Raw genomic sequence first — 21,680 nt, forward strand, 5'->3', positions numbered from 1 at the left:
GACTGCAATATAGTGATTTTGCCAATTGACTGCTAAATTTTTCATAGTGAAAAATGTTAAAAAATCTCATGGCTTTTGTAATGTTAGTTTTTTTGTTTGTTTGTTTGTTTGTTTTGGGTATTTTATCTATAGTTATTACAGATGGAAAAACAATGGTAAAACGTGAACTAACACGGACTAATTGGGTAAGTTATCTGTAAAATATGTTCCATAAAATTGATTTGGTTATTTACGTATGTTATTAAATTATAGTTTTAGAAATAAATGATATTTATTTTAATTTATTTGATTTTTAAATATATATACACATTATATATTAATACATATTTTTTTAGTTCTAATTTTACCCACAATGTATTTAATTGTTTTGATTTATTAGATAATTTTGTTACCTTGAAATAAATTAGATTACTTTGATTTTAGACAGATTGGCAACATGTTCATTATATAATAATGCCATATATATCGTATTTAATTTCATAAACAAATTTTTTTAAAGAAAAGTTTATTAAAATGATATGAAATAATAATAAATTATTATTATTATTATTTTTTTTTAAAAAAAAAAATCGATCTGGTTGGAGATCAAACAGAAATGAACTTGAATATTCCTTGTAGATCAGTTAAACTAGAAATAAAGTAAAATATTGGGATCAAACAGATATAAAATCCAAATTTGCTGATCAACAAAAACACTAAACACATCGAAGCCAGTAACAGAAGGCGATGAAAATAACATGACAAAAAGTTTTACTCCTATACATACATCTCGAGGAATATAGAAACAAAACAAATGAGTAGTCGCTGCCAAAGTAATCTGCATAATGACACTTTTTTTGGATACATTCGACTCTGATGGGAAATGTGCAACACCTCAAGAGCAACAAGAAGCACCTGCTGCTGCACTCCCGCCTGTTCGATCTACAAGAACCATGCCCGATGGGTTTGATGCTGGCTGCAGATGTGGCAGTTTCTTTGCTGTGGATAGATTCAATGGACACATATAAAAGACAACAGGCCAATGAATAAAGCGGAACAACGGTATTCTAACTGAAGAAGTAAAAGAATTAGCCAAGGACAGACTCAAAAAGACTGTTCACGGTACTTTTTCGGGTAGAAGTAACATTTTTAATTTTTCAAAACTTACGCAAGAAATTTGAAATTCCATGTATAATGGGAAATCAACTGATGACGTCTTCACTGTTCTTGTTCAACAAACAATGCAAAAGCACAATGATAAAAAGCAATCGACTGAGACCAGATATTGTAATGCTCGGTGTCTAATCAATTGCTCTTTACATCATAATCGCTAATTGAGAACATATTCTGGATATTCCGTTCAGTTTAAAGTAGTTACCTATTGGTTGTTTTCACATTGTTCTGTCATGGAAACACACATTCCATAATAATTTAAGAATTTATGAACTCACCTATTTCGTAAAATAGGTCGTTGACATTAGTTGCGTCCTTGGCAGAGGTTTCCATGAAGAAAAGACCATTCTCTTGAGCGTAAGTTTGTGCCTCCTGCATTAAAATTTCACATTTGTACAGCTGATAATGGTAGATCGATGCTCAAACAAAGATAAGTATTATGCCAGAGAAAATTTTCTTGTTAGATAGTATTTCGGATTTCAGATGATGTACATGATTATCGGCTATTCTGAAACCATACAATGTGATGGACAACCACATCCTACCAGCAAGTTGGAACACATGTCGAAATAGTGAAAATGCTAGTTAATTGAGAAAGAGAGAAGTTTCACGTTAGTGGACCAATGATCACAAACGTTTTGAGTTGGTATAAATTTTGGACAATATATCGGGAACTGAAGAATTTTCATGCAAATCAATCGCCTCATTTATTGCTGCCTAGCTTGAGGGTCAGTTCCGGTGTTCAAGAACAGAAACCCCCCAAAAGTGTCGCTCGTGTTACTGTGATGACCTGAACAACCACATACTCGTGCCTCTGGAAACACTTGTACCAATTGAAAAATTTTAACCTTCCTCACAGCTAGTGCTGGTTAACATAGAATTACTAGTTGAAAAATTTTAGTCCAAAATAACAGCATAAAGTTCATGAGCATGCTCAACAAACTATGAGCTTATTCTAAGTAGAAACGCATGAGACTAAATAAACAGTCTAAGTAAAATCGAAATCAAGGACACAGACATAGTAACACAACAAAAATTAAGTGACTACTTGCCTCTGCTGCCACCTTCCTTGCTTCCAATAAATCCACTTTATTACCAGTAAGGGCCATCACCATATTTGGGTTACCTTATGCCACAAAACGGAAAACAGTTGCCCCAAAGAGTAGAATTAAATAAATAACAAAGAAAAGCAGAAAAACCTACGGTAAATAGATAGATAGATGGTGAAATTCAAAGTTCTCAAAGAAACAGATACCAAACAATAGCTTTTATAAACCATTTCCAGTTTCAAGGTTTTAGGCAATACCGTGGTCTTCCTAAAAGAGGCCTTGTCTTTCCACAAGAAGCCTTTCTAAAGTAAAGTAGGGTATAAAGAAAAGAATTATTCAGCTAACGAAGAAGAAAATAAAAGGTTTAATCAGTTCACTATTTTCAATAATCAGTCCAATCAGTAAAATCATGAATATAAAGGACAGCATAAAAAGGCACTTCCGACAAAAGAAAAACCTACAAGCGAAAAAAGTCGCAATAACTTGGAGCCAAATTAGCCTACTTAGTAAAAGGGAGTATACCTTGTGCTTGGAGCTCGTGAACCCATTTTTTGGCCCGATCAAAGGATGCCTACAAAGTTGACAAGCTACTAACATGAAAAGCATGACAATGTGCAATTTTAAGTAACCATTTGTCCATTCACAATGAATAAAATATTCCCTTGTATAATAGTAAAAACATTTTGCTTTCCTAAGTGAGGCAGATCAAATTGTAATGCAGGGCACAACACTAAACAGAATAATTCATACTTATCAACTAGACAATACATGCAGATCAAATTGTAATGCAGGGCACACCATTAAATAGAATAATTCATACTTATCAACTATACAATACATTATATTTAATAGACAATTATGGCAGCAGCACCCTTACTTGATTGGTTATATCATAGACAATTATGGCTGCTGCAGCTCCTCTATAGTACATTGGAGCTAAGCTGTGGTATCTCTCTTGACCTGCTGTATCCCATATTTCAAATTTCACAGTTGCATCATTTACAGCGACGGTTTGTGAAAAAAAGGCAGCACCGATAGTTGATTCCTAAAATATCAAGCATGTAAATTCAATCTCCAAAAGAAAAGCTTAAAAAGTGCAGGAATTAATATTAAATCCATGAAAATAATTTTTATCAAACCTGAAATTCGACAAATTGTCCTTTCACAAAACGCAAAACTAGGCTAGATTTTCCAGCTCCAACATCTCCAAGAAGCACCTACAGGCAGAAATAAATATCTGAAACAGGTAGATGGTGGTAAAAAATTAAAGTAGAAATAGAACATAAGAATAACATAAAGTATAATATGCAACATAACCACAAAAAGTGAAACAGGTGGACACTTACCTAAATTCTCATTGAAAAAACAGAAACCCACGATAATTAAAGGCATCAGTGCCTAACAAACCATTATAACTATTTTTCTTTCCTGGTTTGATCTAGCTACAATAACATCCAACCCAATCATTCAACGTCCTTGTTAAACAACAAAACACAAAATTATTCATTCTCCCTCAAACATATATAATTAACATGTGATGTCATCCAATCCTTCATACCGTTAATCATGGTGAACTAATAGAAACTGCTATACCACCGATCAAATTTGATAAGAATCTACTTTAAACTAAGGGAATTTGGCTTCCTACACAGTAAAATGTGTGTTACCTTGAGCTGTTTGTTAAATTTTGACACTGCAAAAATTATTATTTTTAATTATAACAAATACCTGATAAACTAGGCATTATGGTAATCTTTGATCGTGTGTGTCCAAATTTAAAAACAAAAACAAAAAATTTTAGCTGCTGTTAGCCTCGTGTATCCTGAGAGCAAGTCTCGAACAAGAATCTAACACGGTGACACGAATAATATTGAATACACGAATCCACGATCTAATGGGTCATTTAGAGTTATAAGAACTGAAGTAATTGATGGAATTACCTAACATCAACTAACCCACAAATTGCTTAGAAACATCAGTAAAATATTATACCATGTTCGATTTATCATCATCGAGAAAAAAAGCATAAACTTGACAGAAGACGGGAATCGTGGAATCACAATTGATTAACAACTGATCAAGAACTAATAATACTAACAGAAATAGTCAATCTAAACCCAAATTTCTATAATCTATTGTTAGCAACAATCCTCGTAGAGATAGAAAAACGATTTCAATCCTCGAGGCTAACAAATGACATATATCCACAAGAAAATAAAGGAACCCAAGAAGATTTAAAGTAGATAAAGCAGAACCAAACTGAAAATTGCGTCGAGAAAAAAACAAATAAACGAATCAACCCTAAATCAAGGGAAAACCAAAAGAGACCGGAGAAAGTAAATACCAGCTTGGCGTTGACGTTCTTGTGTCCGCTGGATGCCATGAATCAAGTTTAGAAGTTGGATTGTAGAATTTGAGAACTTCAAAGAAAAGTATCGATGATCACAGTGGAAGAGAATTTATTTTGCTTCCAATTTTTTTTTTATTTCGCTTTCCTTCTTATTTATTTAGTATTTATACACACACACACACATACGGGTTTGTTCCTTCCACACAACCATGGGCGCCAGCTGTGGCTTTTAATTTTTTTTATTTAAAAAAACAAAATTGTTTGTCCATTTCATCTTCACACAGAGAAGAATGCGAGATGGGATCTCCATCGGAACTTTTACCCACTAGTGCGTCGTCACTCTCCGCTTTACCTCTCCACGAAATCCTTGTGCCACCACCGCGCACTCTTACGCCACCGCCAGCTCGTCGCCAAGGGGAACAGAGGAGGAAAAAACGAATTTTCAAGTAAAACTCCATCACCCGCCGCCACTCTCTGCCGTGCCTTTTTCCTGACAATATACTGACTGACGACCTTGTAATGATCCTTCCTGTCCCTTCTTGTAGGTTCCCCCATGCTTCAAAGCTTCATTATAATGATCCTGTCCCTTTTTGTAGGAAATTTCTTGATGGATTTGTAATTTTCTTTCTGGGTTTCTAGCCGTTTTAGGTGTTTTTACTCCTCTTTGAAACAGTGATAAAGGGAGCTTGAAGGGTTCATTAAAATTTTGGAAGGGGTTGTCGAATCACAAATTTTTTTAACGTAAAAGTGGTTTCTCAATCCGAAAAACGGGTCGAGTCCTCCATTTCCGCTGCCATTTTCAGTGTTTTCGGTAACTCGATCTTTGAAAGTGGATGGAATCAACTTGAACTGTCTGCAGATGATTGGTTTTTATCCATTGCTGCACTTGGGCTTCAATGGCTCGCTCATGTTTGGTCAATTTGACGTAGCATGAGGTTATTATGTAATAAGATATATGAAATTGTAAGAGAACCTCGATTGTTACTGGTATAGTGAGAAAGAAATATGGATTCTAACATAATGTCATTAACTTAAAAATCGACGATACCGATGAATGATATATCGATTCCGACGATACTTAAAAATCGACGATACCGACGGATCAATAAAGATAAATTTATCGATATAATTTTTGATAAAAACTTAAAAATCGATGACACCGACTAATCGAGTAGCTTAAGAGATTTTATACTTTTCTCGGATGTTATGAACTTTGTGTTTCAAGTGTAGAATTTGAAATTAGACCGCCGCAAATTTCGATATAGGTTGAAAACTCAAATTATTATTTTTGGAATTCCGTGACTATTTTAATTTGGAATAAAGAGTGGATCTCAAGTGAGACCGTCTCACGGATCATAATCTGTGAGACGGGTCAACCCTACCCATATTCACAATAAAAAATAATACTCTTAGCATAAAAAAGTAATACTTTTTCATGAGTGACCCAAATAAGAGATCCGTCTCACAAATACGACCAGTGAGATCGTCTCACACAAATTTATGTCTAAAATAAATATGTTTAAATATTAATTAAAAAACTCAAGATCACAAGCTATAATACAAGTTCTTATCTAATACTTTGATAAACAAATAGGTGGAAACTCAAATTCAAATTCAAATTCAAATAAACTTATAATTTATCTTTTTGACATATAAAATTAGTTTCGGACCCCATAAATAAGTATCGGGACTAAAGTGCAATTATACATTTGGACCAAAAAAGAGAGTATAATAATGAAAGTCAGAATGAAAGAAAACCAACCATAAAGAGGGAATTTTCAACGTCGCCCTCCCGCTTCCAGAAATTGTCAACGGTGGAGCTAATCCAATCCTGGAAAGATATTATTATTTGTAATTGTGGAGTAAATCTACGAATTCGATTTCATTGATTCGAGGATACTTAATCATCAATATCGGTCACGTTTTCGTTTTGTACCATAATTCTGCGGCTATTGACGGTAAGAAATTATCATCCTGATGTAAGATGTGTTTTTTTACTTGTTTTCGATGTAGAATTATTGATCCCCATTGCAAAATTTGTTCTTGCGATACTTAGGGTAATGGCGGGATAAATTGCATCCAAAGCCATGCCAAATTTGAAATATTCTGAAAGTACCAGCTTTGTAAGTAGAGATGAAATCCCCTTGACCATGTTTTGAAATAATTGCAAATGCCCACATGATGAATAATTATTTTGTTTCTACATGTTTTTTGGTTGGCTAAGGCAGATAATGATGTTATAAATTCTCCTCGATGGATAAATGGAAAACAAGAGGTCAATCTATATTTCCTGAGAAGTTAGAAGTCCAAAACGGCTGCAAGAATCACTCGAGATCTTTGGCTGTCGTGTCCTTTTCTTGTTATTTATCTAGTTAGGGGCATTTACAGCATTAAATGAATACATAAAGCAATAAAATTTCACTTTTTTGTGTTCCTCGTGGTAGCATTAATTGTTTCAAAACATTCTACCAACCTTCATCCACAAAAGGAGAAGGAATCGTGAAATTCTGACAAATCTCGGAAGTGTAACAAACTGAGTGATTACAATCAATTTTAACGTTTACCGATAAGCAATCCAACAGTTTCCCTGAATCCGTTGATAGATATTCCTCATTCCAAACTCGTCTACGAGACTTCCAAAATTGTGTTTTGGCAAGCACTTGGTTGGTATATCTGCCTGTTAAATTCCAGTGAGAATTAGGTCGATCCTATCCTCATCAAGTTCATGCCTAACAAAGTTTCTATCAATTTTGACATGTTTCATTCCATCACGTGGAAGTGGATTGTTCACAGTGATTATAACAAACTTGTCATCACAGTAGTTTCATCGCCTTTCAGATATAGATTGGCATTTGCAAATCATATATTAGCCTCTCTAGCCTAATCACTAATGTGCACTAGACGATTACTTGGTTATCATATTAGTTCCAACCATTTTTTTATTTATTAGTTCCAACAATTTTTTTATTGCTCCTCATATATCATCTATGGAAAGGCAAATAAATGATAAAAGGAAACTAAGTACTTAAAATATTTGTCCATAAATGATCAGATTCTCAAACATAGCATCTGTACCGGTTTTGGTTGACAAATAAGCATATAAACGCTCAAAAAACAATGTGTGCATGTCAAAAGTTGAACGTGGAGGTTTTTGACAATGTTTTTTAAAACTCATGGGATTTATGTCAATTTATCATTGTGGATTTCAACACATTTCAAAATTCGAAAGAGGTGCTACATGTAATTTACCTTGCAATTTGTCACAATCAATATTAGTAAATTTCTTGCATTCCGTTGGTTCTCGTTTTTGTTTGTTTCTCTCTGCGCAAAGATAGGGATTTGTTGCTGTATTATTTAGCTTCCTGGTGAGGTTAATGTGCAGCAAATAGGCGAATCCACAATTACATAAAATTTTCTTCTTCATCACCAGCCTATGGTTCTGGTTGACAAATTCTTTCAGGAATTAAAGTTTCCACTTTTAATTTTTACGGTTAAGCCCAAATTTTTTCAGACTTGTGGACTTGCCTTAAGAAGAAAAATCTTTTGTTGAGATTAATTTGATTCTTATCCTGAACTTCGTGCATGACAGATATGCAGAACCAACTCGTTTGCAGTGGGTGTAGGACTATCCTTCTTTATCCCTCTGGAGCTAGCAATGTTTGCTGTGCAATATGCAATATGGTTACTGCAGTATCACCTTCTGGTAATGCGAGAAACTCTACTTTCTGTTATTTAGCTCATCTTCCCAGCATCAGATAGGAACATCATCAGCTATCAGTTTTGTATCACATACCAGCCATTTTGGACTTTGTTGCATTTTTACTGCTTTATGCATTTATATTTCATTGCATATTGTTTCTGAGGGGGTTCTATTTTATCTTTTTAAATTATTGTTATTTTGCTGGATCATATTTCTACACCATGCAGTGCTTCTCTCTGTTTGTTATTTACTTCGATTTTACCTCATATTGTTTTACTATTTGATACATTACGCACATATATTTCTCTGTATCTAATCATTTCATTTATAACTTTTGAAGAGATAAGCGTGGTACTTGGAGCATATTTCTCAAAATACCAAAATATTTGGGTTCTAATGATGATGCACCTCTTGCTTTGCTGATTATACCGAGACTAATTGCTATAATAGCCTTGTTTGAGGAAGTCAATAAAAGTAGTAGTCTGGTGTCACCAGTATTGTTTTTTCGTGGAGTTGATAATGGCATCAGTGGAGCTTGTAATTAATGTTATTTGCATGTTCAGTACATATTTTGGGTCTCCACGTTTTAGATTGGTGGCTATGTCAACAAAAGTTCATTTACGTATGCAGGGACGGACATGGCTCAATTAATATGTGGGGGTTGCCGTACATTACTCATGCATTCACGTGGGGCTGCCAGTGTTAGATGCTCCTGCTGCCATACGGTGAACCTTGTGCCAGGTAACCAACCACCCGATGAATTGTATTTCCATTATATGATGCTTAGACCCTATTGTTTTTGGTAACATCAGTAATCCTTTTCTATTGGTTTTGTTGATTTCTTGTCCACGAGTTCTTTGCTAGCCAGATTGATTTTCCTTATAAACATAAACTAAATAATATCTCAAATCATTAAATATGCAAAATCTGCATTACCACTCCAAGCGAATATGCTTTGGAGGTTCTTTGACTTTTTAGCTTTGCCTGTTAACTTGTCAGTTTTTGGTGCTACTACATCGTATTCCTTCCGCTGCTGACTAGCACTTATTTATGGATCTGCAGCACCTAATCATGTTGCTCATGTCAACTGCGGAAACTGTCATACTATGCTGATGTTTCCAGCTGGGGCTCCATCAGTTAGATGTGCAGTTTGCCATTACATTATGAGTACTAATGTTGGTGCCGCGGTATGCACTTTATGAAGTCACGTGACCTATTTCATAACCTACTTGCAAGAATCTTCAAAGATACAAATGGGAATCACACTTTTGTCTGTTGGTTCCATTTACTTTCCTGATCTTAAGGCTTGCCTTTGCATGATGTTAAGGAGATTAATATGAATAATAGTCCAAAAAAATGATTAGTGTACCAAAAGAAAAAATTATAAGTAAAATGAGTTGGTAGAAGAATTTTAAATGTAAGATACTCCTCTAGCATACAACTTTAATATACTCAATAGCTGTCGTGGAATTTGAAATTTTGGTTGCTGACAGAATCTGAATCAAAATATTAGATTCTGGCAGTGCCTTTCTGTGATTAAATGTCTCAAGGGCTGGGACTGCAGATAATGGTGTATTTACAGGTATCTTATGTTGTGTCATTAAGATTGTAGGCCATTGCTCACCCTGATTATAATAGGTGATGTCAGCATGTAACACATTTCGTCTATTCCTCCAATATAAAAAGAAGGCTATCATTCTGCAAATAATGTATAGATGCAACTTTTCTTGCTTATGTACCCGCTGTACTCCTTGTAAATTGTTTTGCATTTGACTTTATCAATGGATAGTGGTAGAAAATTATAAAATTAAAGATATATGTAAAATAGAATTTGCAACCGTCTTGATATTTTTTCTCTCTAATCTCTTGTCAAAAAATAAAGAACAGTGAGTTTTAGCAGATAAATGAGCTGGGCATGCCAGAATTTTGTAATGGAAGTTTAACGTTTGAACATCTTTGGATTCCGCCAATATTTTATTAAAATATTGTAGCTCCTGATCTTGTATTTATGTTTATGGCTTCGTGGGATTTGCAATAATCTGGTTGGTGTCTTGAATTCAGCCTTGTAGATTGTGTGCATTTACATTTCATTTTTAATATATTTCTTCTTATCCAGATGGGTGACGCTAGGATTCAACTTCTTGCGCAGGGTGGGAACTCTGCATCTACATCAGCACCGCCTACTTCGAAGGTGAGTTGGTTGTCTCCGATACAGTTGCAACAGTTTAGGAAAGACTGACTTGGCATTACCTGATTCAAATCACTATGCTTTATTCAGGCAACAGCCCGTCCTCATAGCCAAACTGTGGTTGTTCAGAATCCCACTACAGTCGATGAAAGTGGCAAGCTGGTGAGTTTCTTCATGTTGTTTTTTCGCTGGGGTTTATTTACTATTCTATTATCTTATATTCCAAACGCGAAAGCTTATATATATATATATATATATTGATAGGTGAGCAACGTCGTGGTTGGTGTCACAACATGAGTGAGAATGACTTCCAATCGGTATAGAGATGCATATTTTGGCTATGTTGAGTATGGGTTTCTTTGTGTGAAGTGCCAACTGCCAAGAGATAATTACATTTTTTTTGGGTGTCATGTGGATTGATAATCCGTTCCGCTTTGAATATGCAACTCGGGAATTGTATATTATATCTGTCAATGTGTGAGTGAGAATGTATGAAATGTATTTTGTTGGTCTTAGAATTACGATGCAGGATATTGAGTTAGGTGTCTAACATGTCAGCTGTTGGTCGATGTTGTTACATGTTTCAAATATTTCTTATTTCGAATTTAGTATTATTATTGATATTCAACCATAAAATAAAAAAACGATGTTGGATGCACCATGCAAGCCAGTGTCTTGTTTTCACTAGTACCCTGCTACAAACTCAAGAACAAATTTTTACACATGAATTTTATTTTAAAAATTGAGAGAAGATATAAGTCAAGTCTATGTTTAAGACCTTGTCTCCTACCAGTGCCACAGTAACTACGAGTAAGAGCTAGTACGAGTCACTGAATGGTTTTACATGTTTCTTCGAAAATAAACACCCGCATTTTACAGAACTATCAATGTGAACTCATCGATGGTGGGCATGTGTGTGGCCTTCTCCTCGTTTAACTCGTGATGTCTTGTTATCCAGCGAGCCCGGTGCTGCCATAGAATATAAATTTGACAACAAATCACAGATTTGTTCCCAGTTTGGCTGTCGACTGGTAGACAAATCAGTGCACATTAGCCCAAGTCGAATAACTTCTATGGCTTGTTCAACAACGTTACCTGCATTCTTCATTCTTTTATCTATTACAGACTCAATGTTGTCTGGGTATTGCATCTTCACCCAATCGACAAAACCAGATTCATGATTTTCGAAATCTTCCAATTCCCTTTTGTCAGCCACCATCTCCAATATGAACACACCAAATTTGTAGGTCTCTGGTATGATCATGTTGAAATTTCATTAATTTTTCACAAGAAACTTGTGTGATGAATAACCAGAATGTATCATAGTTATAGCATGCAAAGCCTGTCTAGCGGAGAGGGGGTATGAAGATTCATACTTCAAATCAACTTTTCTAAGAATTCAAAATTGTAAGTTGTCATTGCTTGATATACTGAGTTATTCAACTCTTGGGGCACCAACCAGTCTTGCTACAACTTTCATGTTTCCAGTTTAAAGCCTTAAAGATTCAGCTATGTTGGGAGCTTAACTCGATTAAAGACTGAATTTGAACCCACCTATCAAATGAAGGTTCGAGTTACTCCGTCGGATGTTAAAGCTGGTAACCTGGACTCATGCTGTTGGACAACATAGTTCACTTTCAAACCACAAGCACAAGCTTTCGAACAAGCAAAATTTTGTTTATTTGAAAAATATACTTAAATGACATTAATAAACATGTCCACACCAGCACCTTACAGGTCATTTGATATCTGAATTCTGAAACTCGACGTGGACTTACTTTTCGAGCTGCCATGACGATGATCATGGAATTTGAACCTTGTAATCAGCGGTTCGCCGTCTTCAGACAGCAGAATGCTTTTTGATTTCAGATCATATACAATTTCAGGGCATTCCTCATGCAAATAACGAACACCTGCTGCAACCCCTAATATCAGTTTCAACCTTTGTTTCCATGGAGGAATCGTATTCAACAGCCATGTTTCAATGTTCTCTGAATTGATCCACTCGGTGATAATGGCACTAAATTCGCGGTGATCGCACCAACCCATTACAGGGACAACGTTTGCATGGCATAATTGAACGAGAATCTTACATTTTTCGACAAATCTTGTTCTTTTTACTCCTGATTTCATGTCCCAATAAATCTCAATCTTTACTTCGTTTCCATCTCTTAGTACACCTCTATATATGCTTACATTTCTAGCGTTTCCAACCAAATTTCTCTTCGAGAACCCATTTGTTGCAGCTTTGAGAATCGAAGGAGTGAACCTGTGTTTTCTCTTAAGAAAATCTGGTAAAAAGTCTGGTCGCCAAAAACAGAGCCATCCGCAGAAAATAACCATTAAAATTACAGAAACTGGAAACCCAACCAACAGAAGCAAAGCCTTGATCCTGAATCGTTGATGATTTGGAAGAAGACCCGAGTGAACAAAACTCGACGAATTAAACCGTTCGAAAAAGTGTCTGTCTGAGATTTTAATCTCTGAAAACTCGTTATAAGAAAGGTTCAGAAACGTGAGATTTTCAAGGCCAGAAAATTTATCTAAAACGATGTCTCCAGAGAGGTGATTGTGGCTCAAATCAAGTTCTTGAATCTGAGAACAGTAAAAAATCTCACCTGGAATGCTACCCTTCAACGAACTGTTCGCAAGATCAATGGACAATATGGACAAGGGGCAGAATTTCCAAAAGAAAGTGAAGGACAAGTAAAGTGGCGCTATTTTTGGCTGGCCACGGAGGTTGATTTCCGGAAACGATTCGACACAGTTGGGATTGTTGGAAATGTTGCATAAATGGCTTGCGACAATCGTGGACTTGAAGATTTCATGAAGATCAAAAGGGGTGGTGGCGCTGCAGTATCTAAGAGAAGGATTCGAGTGGCAGTTGTTGGTGATTATAGAGTTGAAATCTGAAGGGGGCTGTAAATTATTGAGATCTTCGATCACAGTGCCCGTAAAAGTCAGAGGACACCACATTCCGAGGAAGAAGAGAAGGGAAGTCGCAGAAATGGATGCCATAGTGTTTTACCCTTCCATGAACGTACAAAATCCGCAGGAACGGTTACAAGCAGTTAACAAACGGCAGTTTAGCGCTGAAATGATCCTGTAACAATATATCAAATATCAAAGAGTATGTGTATTCATTCTGATGAATCTTTATTTTTGAGACGAGTCAACCCTATCGATATTCACAATAAAAAATAATATTTTTTTATGGATGACCCAAATAAATAAGAGATCTGTCTCACAAAAACTGTCTCACACAAGTTTTTGCCTTTATTAATAATATTTTGATTTATTACAATGAATTTTTTTAAAAGAATTATCGAAAAAAATTAGAATGCCAAAAAAATTTCATACCTCATCCATGCAAAATTTCAACATAAAAATTAGAGAAATAATAACAAATAATAGTGATTATTCATTAATATTTATACAGGAAATTATTAAATATATTATTTCTCTCTAAAGATTAATTCCAGTCACTTTTCATTAATATATCCCAACATATTATAAGGATTTTATATAATTTTTTCCAAATTGATATTGATTTATAACTTTATTTTACATATACTAATAATTAATAAAAAGAAATGGTTGCCAATATGGTTTTAAAAAATGGCATCAACCACAGCATTGTTACCAAAAAAAATTAGTTTTGTGTAGAATAAGATGCTTCTTGTATTAAAATATTATAATCAGATTTAAAATTTATAAATAGATATTTATTAAAATTTTAAATATATTATATTAAAATATATAAAAATAAACATTTTTTTCTACATAATTTTATTATCAGAATTCGACATAAAATCTTATATTGCTATTCTAAAACTATTATTTTTCTATATATATATAATTTTTTTAATAAAAATTTAAAAAATAAAATGGAGCAACCCCCACCACCACCCCCACCCGCCTAACACAACATATCACAAATATATATATATATTTTGTTTGACTTTTGATAGGAGTAATATAGCCCTGTTACGTACCCATATCTGTGTTCCATTGACATTTCATTTTTATTTTGCCCTCCTTAATGTTTCTTTTTTTTTTTCGGGAAATGTTTACTTTAATGTTAACATGCGCGGTTTTTTTTTTCTAGAATAAACAAAATGGCAAAAAAAAATGGTCTCATGAATCATATTTTGTGAGAAGGATCTTTATATGGGTAATCCATGAAAAATATTACTTTTTATGCTAAAAGTATTACTTTTTATGTGAATATTTGTAGGATTGACTCGTCTCACAGACTAGGATCCGTGAGACGGTCTCACATGAGACTCACTCAACAAATATGTCATTGATTATATAAATTTGATTAGATAATTCTCATAAAATTATACATTGAATTCTTGTAATTGAAAGTATTATCCATTTCGATGTTCACGATTTTTCAGATTTCAAAAAAATCAATTACAAATTGTGATATCATTACAAGAATACAACTTTAACTAATTTGCAATTTCCTTGCAATTTTCATATATATGCATATAATTTTCACGTCCTATGCGCTATCATTGATAAATAGATTGTGATTATAGGATTTATCAGAGTAACCTTATTATACAAATTAAATGAATATCAAAAACTCCAATTCTTATTATATATACTTACATATATATGTATATATATATATATATATATACATAGGAGGAGCCAATAATGCTTCGTCTGTCCCAATCAAACTAAAACCTGAAGGCATCATGAAAATATTTTACACCTTACTTCTATTGATTTGCTTGTTTAGTTACTCTTCCAATGCTGCCACTGACCCCTTTCTCCGGTGCCTTTCGAGCAGAAAAATCCAAAAGAAAGTATTGGAGCAAATAATCAAAACTCCCAACACTGCAAACTACACGTCCGAGTTAAAAAATTACATCAGAAACAGTCGTTTCAACACTTCAAGAACACACAAACCAACCATAATAATGAGCCCTTACGAAGAATCACAAGTCCAGGCGGCGGTAACATGCGCCAAGAACGTGGGATTGCTTCTGAAAATCCGAAGTGGAGGCCATGATTACGAGGGCCTTTCGTATACGTCCTACGTTGACGCTCCATTCGCCGTTCTTGACATGAACAATTTCACTTCTATTGATATCGACATGGCCGAGGAAACTGCCTGGGTTCAATCAGGGGCGACCCTCGGTGAATTGTACTATAGAATTTGGGAGAAAAGTAAAATCCACGCTTTCCCGTCTGGAGTTTGCTCTACCTTAGGCGTTGGTGGTCACCTCGCTGGTGGTGGGTATGGTAACATGCTGCGAAAATTCGGTCTTTCTGTCGACAATTTGCTCGATGCTAAGATTGTTGATGCGAAGGGAAGTATTCTTGACAGGAAAGGAATGGGAGAAGATCTTTTCTGGGCTATTAAAGGTGGTGGCGGTAGTTTTGGTGTGATATTATCTTATAAAATCAAGCTCGTCCAGGTTCCACCGTCCGTGACCGTTTTTAAGGTTTCAAGAACCCTGGAACAAAATGCTACAGATCTTGTTTACAGGTGGCAATATTTTGCGGACAAGGTGGACAATGATCTCTTTCTCCGGGCCAGGATACAAGCGAGTATTGATTCAAAGATTAAAGGCCAGAGAACCATTGAGTCGTCTTTTATCGCCATGTTTCTTGGAGATTCAAACAGTTTGTTGTCTATCATGAAAGACAAGTTCCCCGAACTGGGATTGACAAAACAGGACTGTAAAGAGATGAGTTGGATCAAATCGGTTTTATTCTGGGCAGAATTTCCCGAAGGAACTCCAGAAACAGCTTTACTTGGGAGGAAAGAACTCCAGGTGTCCGCATATAAAATTAAATCGGATTACGTAAAAACCCCGATCCCGAAAGATGGATTACAGGGAGCATTCAAAAAAATGGCGGAATCTTCAGGGGACATAGTTAGGATGTTGTTCAATCCTTACGGCGGAAGGATGAGCGAATTTTTAGAGACGGATACTGCATTTCCTCACAGACGGGGGAATGTTTACAAGATTCAGTACATAGTTTTCTGGCAAGAATCAGGGCCTGAGGCAGAAAAGAAACATATAGATGAAATGAGAGAGCTTCACAGTTACATGACGCCGTATGTTTCGAGTAATCCGAGGGAAGCATTTCTGAACTACAGAGATATTGACATTGGAAGCACAGATACTGGTAAAGATGCCTACGAGAGAGGCAAGATTTATGGGGTGAAGTATTTCAAAGGAAATTTCGACAGGTTGACGAAGATTAAAACAATGGTGGATCCTGATAATTTCTTCAGGAATGAACAAAGTATCCCACCTTTAAAGAAAAACTGAATCCGGTCTGGTCTTTAATTGTATCAATTATATCAAAGTAATAAATTAAATCATATTTTGTTCTGGCTACAAATATGTGGGTTTAAAATTAAAATAAGATAATAATTGTGGTAATAAACAACTTTTTTTTAGCAAAAATTTATGTGAGACTGTCTTACGAGTCATATTTTGTGAGATGGATCTCTTATTTAGGTCATCCATGAAAAAATATTACTTTTTATGCTAAGAATATTAATTTTTATATTGAATATCCGTCTCACAGATAAAGATTCGTGAGACCGTCTCACAAGATACCTACTCTCTTTTTGATGGTTTTTTGAAAATTTTATTGTTTGGTTACATAAACTCGCCTGAAAAGTGTATTTTTTTAAAATAAAATAATTATGGATTGGGCTTCTATTTAAAAATTTAAACAAAAATTTTCCATTTATAGTTTTAAAAATAAAAACACTTTTAAAAGGTGAAATTCTTTAAATGTTTTTTAAATTAAATTTTTTGTATTCAAACTCTCCTTTATGTGAGGTTCATGAAAAAATCATTGATCTTACATGCGAGAATGAATAAAATTTTAAGATGTTTTAATAATCATTTTGACCCGGTTTAAGATCCAATTTTATTAATCAAATAGTTATCCATGAAATTAGATCTTAAACGGATCAAAATGATTATTAAAACAACTTAAAATTTTAACGATAAATATTTAACTATTAATCTATCTTTATTTAATACACTCAACCAAACACACTATAAGAGTTATGATGAATTAGAATGATAATAAGTAATGAGGAGCCACTCTAATTTATTTTTAGGAATGAACTTTACAAAAGAAAATAAATAAATTTACAACTACTTCAATTCATTAATCCCACAAAGTGTTTAACATGTCCATGTGTTTGTGTATGTCATTACTATCCTTGGATTTGATCATTGTACCTGATGTACCCTAAGGCCTTGGTTGAATGTGTACGACACCGTGAGATAATAAAATATATAATATAAAGATGATAAATCAATATATTTGATAAAATAATAATATATGATCATGATGTATGTCACTAAATCGTTTGTAGAACTTAAGTCCATTGTTGGACAAAAACAAGAATGAATAATCGATAAATGTTTTATCATCTGCACCAAATAATGTTTATATGAATAATTAATCACTAAAAAACTCTCCATAAAATGTTATTTCAATTATAGAATCTCAAACAGAATAATGTTTCGATTTTAAAAAATAAATAGAAACTTTAAAAAACATTTGTAAACGAAGTATACCACGTATTATGAATCAATCGATCATCTAATCTGACTCAGTTTACATGTTTAAAGCTCATAAGGCTCTAGACAAATTTACAAGTGTTTTTCGACGGATATCTCCGACTTTACTTGTGAAGATCACCACAAGATCTTTGCTCTCTGATATAGGTAACGACCTGTGAAATTCATCAGCAAGATCATTCATCAATCTGCTGATGTCCACCTACCTCCTGAAGCTTCTATTCAGATAATACTAATTTTTGGCAGCATCAATATGTTTTTGAGTTAGATAATTGTCTACCCAAACTCACCATAATTTTTTGTCACCAATATTTCATCTATCCATGTAGGTCTTGGGAAAAAACTTGTGTGAGACGGTCTCACGGATCGTATTTTATGAAACGGATCTCTTGTTTAAAGCATCCATGAAAAGATATTATTTTTTTATGCTAAGAGTATTACATTTTATTGTGAATATCGGTAGAATTGACTCATCTCACAGATAAAAATTCGTGAGACCGTCTCACAAGAGACCTACTCTATGTCCTGATTTTTTTAAAAAAGGTAATAAATAATAATGCCTAGAAACGCTCTTTGTAACAGTCTATGTTTATTTTACATTAAATCAATCTCTCAATGATTTAAAAACAAAAAAAAGAAGGTATAAATCTTAATCAACCTTTAACCTATAATTACAGTGGTGACCAAAGTTGAGACAACGAAAGAATATATGGAAGAGACAAGATTAAGAAAACAAAAATCTACAGCTTGAGCTAAATTCCTTGCGTAGAAGCAATGCTATGTTTGTAGCCCGACTCGGTAAACTCTGGTTCAGCGAAAAAAATAGTTCAAAGTTTTCCCTGAAATCAGCTACTTTTCTTAGCAGGTTTGGGAGGAAGGGTTCCAAATATCCTGTCCCAGAAAGCTGATGTGATTCCGAATCCCTTATCTTGAATCTTGAAGTGATGGTTCATGTGATTTCTCTACAAAAATCACCATACGATCGATGTATTAGTCTTGAAATCAATATTTCTATTCGAGACGCACATATCAAAGCGAGTTTGACCTCCCAAAGTACATGAACTCCTCTTAATAATATTCCAACAACGAATTTTAGTCATTGTTGCTGAATGTGCCAAATTCTATGTTCAAATATGCATATTATTACCAAATCATCTCTCCTAAGCTCAAGCTTCTAAAAAGTGACTTCTAACATAGTATCTTACAGGTAGTCACAAGTTCAAATCCTATTAATGAAATTCCCATAATTATTACATTATGTAGGTCCTGGTTACTATGTATGAGCCCATCTAACAAAATACCCAATTTCATGCACGTGTACTATAAGGATATTAACTTCGAGTATGTATTCTGTCTCCGACTTACATACGCAAGAGCGTGTACTGGGCCAACTCCCATGAGCACGACTTTTTGGGAAAAAGATTTTTCATTGTATATCTAATAAAGGGCTAAAATTGTCTCTCGCTTATAATTACAGGACATGATTCTTGCCAAACGTTGTTTTACCTTGAGATCGTGAGGAACTCCTTTGGATGGTTTTCCATAATGCAAGTAGTAATGAGTGCAATCATATATGACATATCCCAGTAGGCTACCGGCAAGAAATGCAGGGGCACAGGATGCAGGTACTAGAAGCTTAATCACATTCCACAACTGAGAGATATAACAGATATAAGGATTAGAAAAGGAAAAAAATGCCATAAAGTTAGAAAGTTTGGATAATTTTGACGAATATCATGTTTTGCATGCGTACAGGCACAAGCACAATTGCAGTAGCAGCCGGAGGGAAAACAAGACGGAGTCCATCCATTGGGTGCTTGTGATGGCATCCATGGAGGAGGTAATGAATTGTGTTTCCCCTGCATGAAATTTTAAAACCATCAAGACTTGTTGCTTCATTTTGACAATCAAAGTGACAGGTTAATGTAAGAAAACTGACGAACCAATAGCCAGTTGTTTTTATGTGGAATAAAAATCGATGCAAGGAGTACTCAAGCAATGTCCAAAAGCAGACACCGGCAATTAATGACGTTGCTAGATGATATGGAGGAAGGCCATTCTTCATGGATGATGAGATTAACCAGCATACAACCGGTAGCCAAACCGTAGGAATCGTCCACCAAGGAGTACGTGTCATGAACTGGTCCAAGTAATCAAAATATATTAATTTTGATCACTCAATATTTATCTTATTTATTCTATTAGACTTCAGTTGCAACATCTAATCCAAAACATATTTTTCAATTTCAAATAGTAGTAGTAAATTACATCCAAACACAGTACAAAGAGTATTTCAAATCTAAGAATATCTTTTAATTTAAAATTCAATTATCAACCTTTATATAGAAATAGAAATCTTCTGATAAAAAATGTAAATTTTCAACACAACTGAATCAAAATCAAACTATCAAAGCATATCAAAGATTAATCGGAATACTAAAGATATCAAATGTGATTTCAGAAATATTGTTTGATTTCTGACATACATCCTTTATGATTTATTATGTTGTTCTTGGGCAAGAAATGGCTGCCATAATAACGTGGAAAGAACCCAAATCTAAATGCTGTACAGAGAAATCGCAAGATACCTCAAGCACGCCGTTGGCAAAAAATCTTGGGGTTTCCTTGCTCACTATAGGCTGGTGAACCCATTCATCATAAGCTTCTCCAAGACGGCCAACCTATCAGGACACCGTTTCATCAAGTTTTTTTCCAAGATCAATGTGATCTAGCCATTTGATGACATAGTATAATGTCGAATAATATCAACAAAAAATATAAAGATGTTACGCGAGAAAAACTGTAAAAGGTCGTGCACCCAACCTGAAAAACAAGTGGTTTGTTTAAATCCACCATGTAACCCTGATTGACCATCTTTTCACCTGTTAAATCGTAAGGAAAGATTCAAGTGTAAAAACTATGGTTCGACCAAATAAAATTGGACATGAATTCCTTCAAAAATTAGAAATCTGAATCTACGTACATTCTTCTGGAATCATTTTTCATTTTACACAAGACACTCAAAATAACTAGCGTAAATTTCAAATTTTATAAATAATTTTCCAAAAATTTAGTTTTCAGTAATCTCGTTATTCAACTATGGTAGTCTACCTCCATTTATTTCTCAGTCACATGTTCTTCCATTAATCCATAGATATTTCAGCACCAGTGAAATTCTCGAGGTCGTGGTTGATTTTGTTATGGTCTTTTCAATCATATCTCTTCTCAAGAGAAGGCAAACAAGCCCAAAAAAGATGAATTTTGAAATGCATTTTGTTCATAAAGAATTGAATATCAAATGTCAAATATACATAACAAATCCCTTTGAACAACAAATTAACACAATGTACCTTAGAGAACTATGTCACCGGGAACGATGGTCGAACTTCACGGCACTTTGATTTCGCTGTCCAATTTATTTATTCGAAAAAAAAAATCTCTATATCAACGAAGTCGCATAGGAGATTATGGACAACGTTGAAATGCGAGGAGGCCTGGCATCCGTAGAATATGTGGGCGGGAAAAAGGAAGGAGAGAGGTCGTGGATTCAGCCGTGGATGCATTCCTCACCGCCAATCCCCGCGAAATGGCCGGGGGACCGCCGAATTAAGTTAACAGCCCACCGCTTCTTCCGATAAATCAAAGAAAAGTTATTAGTGATATT

The 21,680-nt window shown here is 34.6% G+C and overlaps 5 protein-coding genes across 9 annotated transcripts; 2 read left to right on the forward strand and 3 right to left on the reverse strand.

Annotated features, from left to right (window-relative positions):
• Positions 1-662: 662 nt before the first annotated feature.
• LOC140821412 (ras-related protein RABF2a-like) lies at positions 663-4,704 on the reverse strand. The gene is made up of 7 exons (XM_073181902.1): positions 4,546-4,704; positions 3,341-3,418; positions 3,079-3,246; positions 2,724-2,772; positions 2,205-2,278; positions 1,431-1,524; positions 663-978 (listed from the first exon to the last, which is right to left on the reverse strand). Exons 1-7 carry the CDS (start codon positions 4,582-4,584, stop codon positions 875-877), a joined length of 606 nt encoding a protein of 201 aa, XP_073038003.1. The 5' UTR covers positions 4,585-4,704; the 3' UTR covers positions 663-874.
• A 1,567-nt stretch (positions 4,705-6,271) lies between these two features.
• LOC140821430 (protein LOL2-like) lies at positions 6,272-11,018 on the forward strand. 4 transcript variants are annotated; one of them, XM_073181919.1, is made up of 7 exons: positions 6,272-6,509; positions 8,141-8,254; positions 8,882-8,992; positions 9,314-9,438; positions 10,368-10,442; positions 10,530-10,601; positions 10,704-11,018. In XM_073181919.1, exons 2-7 carry the CDS (start codon positions 8,143-8,145, stop codon positions 10,734-10,736), a joined length of 528 nt encoding a protein of 175 aa, XP_073038020.1. In that variant the 5' UTR covers positions 6,272-6,509; positions 8,141-8,142; the 3' UTR covers positions 10,737-11,018. The 4 variants fall into 4 exon arrangements, with proteins under 4 accessions (XP_073038020.1, XP_073038039.1, XP_073038029.1 ...); XM_073181938.1 differs by having other exon boundaries at positions 10,401-10,442; XM_073181928.1 differs by having other exon boundaries at positions 9,314-9,426.
• Positions 10,808-13,457, reverse strand: LOC140821421 (L-type lectin-domain containing receptor kinase S.4). Its single transcript, XM_073181912.1, has 2 exons — positions 12,218-13,457; positions 10,808-11,690 (listed from the first exon to the last, which is right to left on the reverse strand). Exons 1-2 carry the CDS (start codon positions 13,455-13,457, stop codon positions 11,335-11,337), a joined length of 1,596 nt encoding a protein of 531 aa, XP_073038013.1. The 3' UTR covers positions 10,808-11,334.
• A 1,681-nt stretch (positions 13,458-15,138) lies between these two features.
• On the forward strand, positions 15,139-16,799 carry LOC140824496 (berberine bridge enzyme-like 8). Its single transcript, XM_073186076.1, has one exon. The coding sequence runs from the start codon at positions 15,149-15,151 to the stop codon at positions 16,736-16,738; it is 1,590 nt and encodes a 529-aa protein (XP_073042177.1). The 5' UTR covers positions 15,139-15,148; the 3' UTR covers positions 16,739-16,799.
• A 2,018-nt stretch (positions 16,800-18,817) lies between these two features.
• Positions 18,818-21,635, reverse strand: LOC140821458 (dihydroceramide fatty acyl 2-hydroxylase FAH2-like). 2 transcript variants are annotated; one of them, XM_073181962.1, is made up of 7 exons: positions 21,367-21,635; positions 20,840-20,898; positions 20,605-20,697; positions 19,960-20,156; positions 19,770-19,875; positions 19,523-19,669; positions 18,818-18,978 (listed from the first exon to the last, which is right to left on the reverse strand). In XM_073181962.1, exons 2-7 carry the CDS (start codon positions 20,888-20,890, stop codon positions 18,862-18,864), a joined length of 711 nt encoding a protein of 236 aa, XP_073038063.1. In that variant the 5' UTR covers positions 20,891-20,898; positions 21,367-21,635; the 3' UTR covers positions 18,818-18,861. The 2 variants fall into 2 exon arrangements, with proteins under 2 accessions (XP_073038063.1, XP_073038067.1); XM_073181966.1 differs by lacking the exon at positions 21,367-21,635 and adding an exon at positions 21,128-21,148.
• Between the last annotated feature and the right edge of the window lie 45 nt (positions 21,636-21,680).

Source organism: Primulina eburnea, chromosome 2 (assembly GCF_022965805.1).
Source record: "Primulina eburnea isolate SZY01 chromosome 2, ASM2296580v1, whole genome shotgun sequence".
NCBI lineage: Eukaryota > Viridiplantae > Streptophyta > Magnoliopsida > Lamiales > Gesneriaceae > Primulina > Primulina eburnea.

What these genes read in the sequence shown, in the direction of transcription:
- LOC140821458 (XM_073181962.1), bottom strand. Translation starts at nt 20,890, where the DNA reads ATGGTCAATCAGGGTTACATGGTGGATTTAAACAAACCACTTGTTTTT. An exon ending in ACAAACCACTTGTTTTTCAG is followed by an intron (nt 20,698 to 20,839) that starts GTTGGGTGCACG and finishes GTGTCCTGATAG; the next exon opens with GTTGGCCGTCTTGGAGAAGC. An exon ending in TTGCCAACGGCGTGCTTGAG is followed by an intron (nt 20,157 to 20,604) that starts GTATCTTGCGAT and finishes TACTTGGACCAG; the next exon opens with TTCATGACACGTACTCCTTG.
- LOC140824496 (XM_073186076.1), top strand. Translation starts at nt 15,149, where the DNA reads ATGAAAATATTTTACACCTTACTTCTATTGATTTGCTTGTTTAGTTAC.
- LOC140821421 (XM_073181912.1), bottom strand. Translation starts at nt 13,457, where the DNA reads ATGGCATCCATTTCTGCGACTTCCCTTCTCTTCTTCCTCGGAATGTGG. An exon ending in TCGTCATGGCAGCTCGAAAA is followed by an intron (nt 11,691 to 12,217) that starts GTAAGTCCACGT and finishes TGATCATACCAG; the next exon opens with AGACCTACAAATTTGGTGTG.
- LOC140821412 (XM_073181902.1), bottom strand. Translation starts at nt 4,584, where the DNA reads ATGGCATCCAGCGGACACAAGAACGTCAACGCCAAGCTG. An exon ending in AGAACGTCAACGCCAAGCTG is followed by an intron (nt 3,419 to 4,545) that starts GTATTTACTTTC and finishes TTCTGCCTGTAG; the next exon opens with GTGCTTCTTGGAGATGTTGG. An exon ending in TCTATGATATAACCAATCAA is followed by an intron (nt 2,773 to 3,078) that starts GTAAGGGTGCTG and finishes TCAACTTTGTAG; the next exon opens with GCATCCTTTGATCGGGCCAA.
- LOC140821430 (XM_073181919.1), top strand. Translation starts at nt 8,143, where the DNA reads ATGCAGAACCAACTCGTTTGCAGTGGGTGTAGGACTATCCTTCTTTAT. An exon ending in TACTGCAGTATCACCTTCTG is followed by an intron (nt 8,255 to 8,881) that starts GTAATGCGAGAA and finishes TTACGTATGCAG; the next exon opens with GGACGGACATGGCTCAATTA. An exon ending in CAGCACCGCCTACTTCGAAG is followed by an intron (nt 10,443 to 10,529) that starts GTGAGTTGGTTG and finishes TGCTTTATTCAG; the next exon opens with GCAACAGCCCGTCCTCATAG.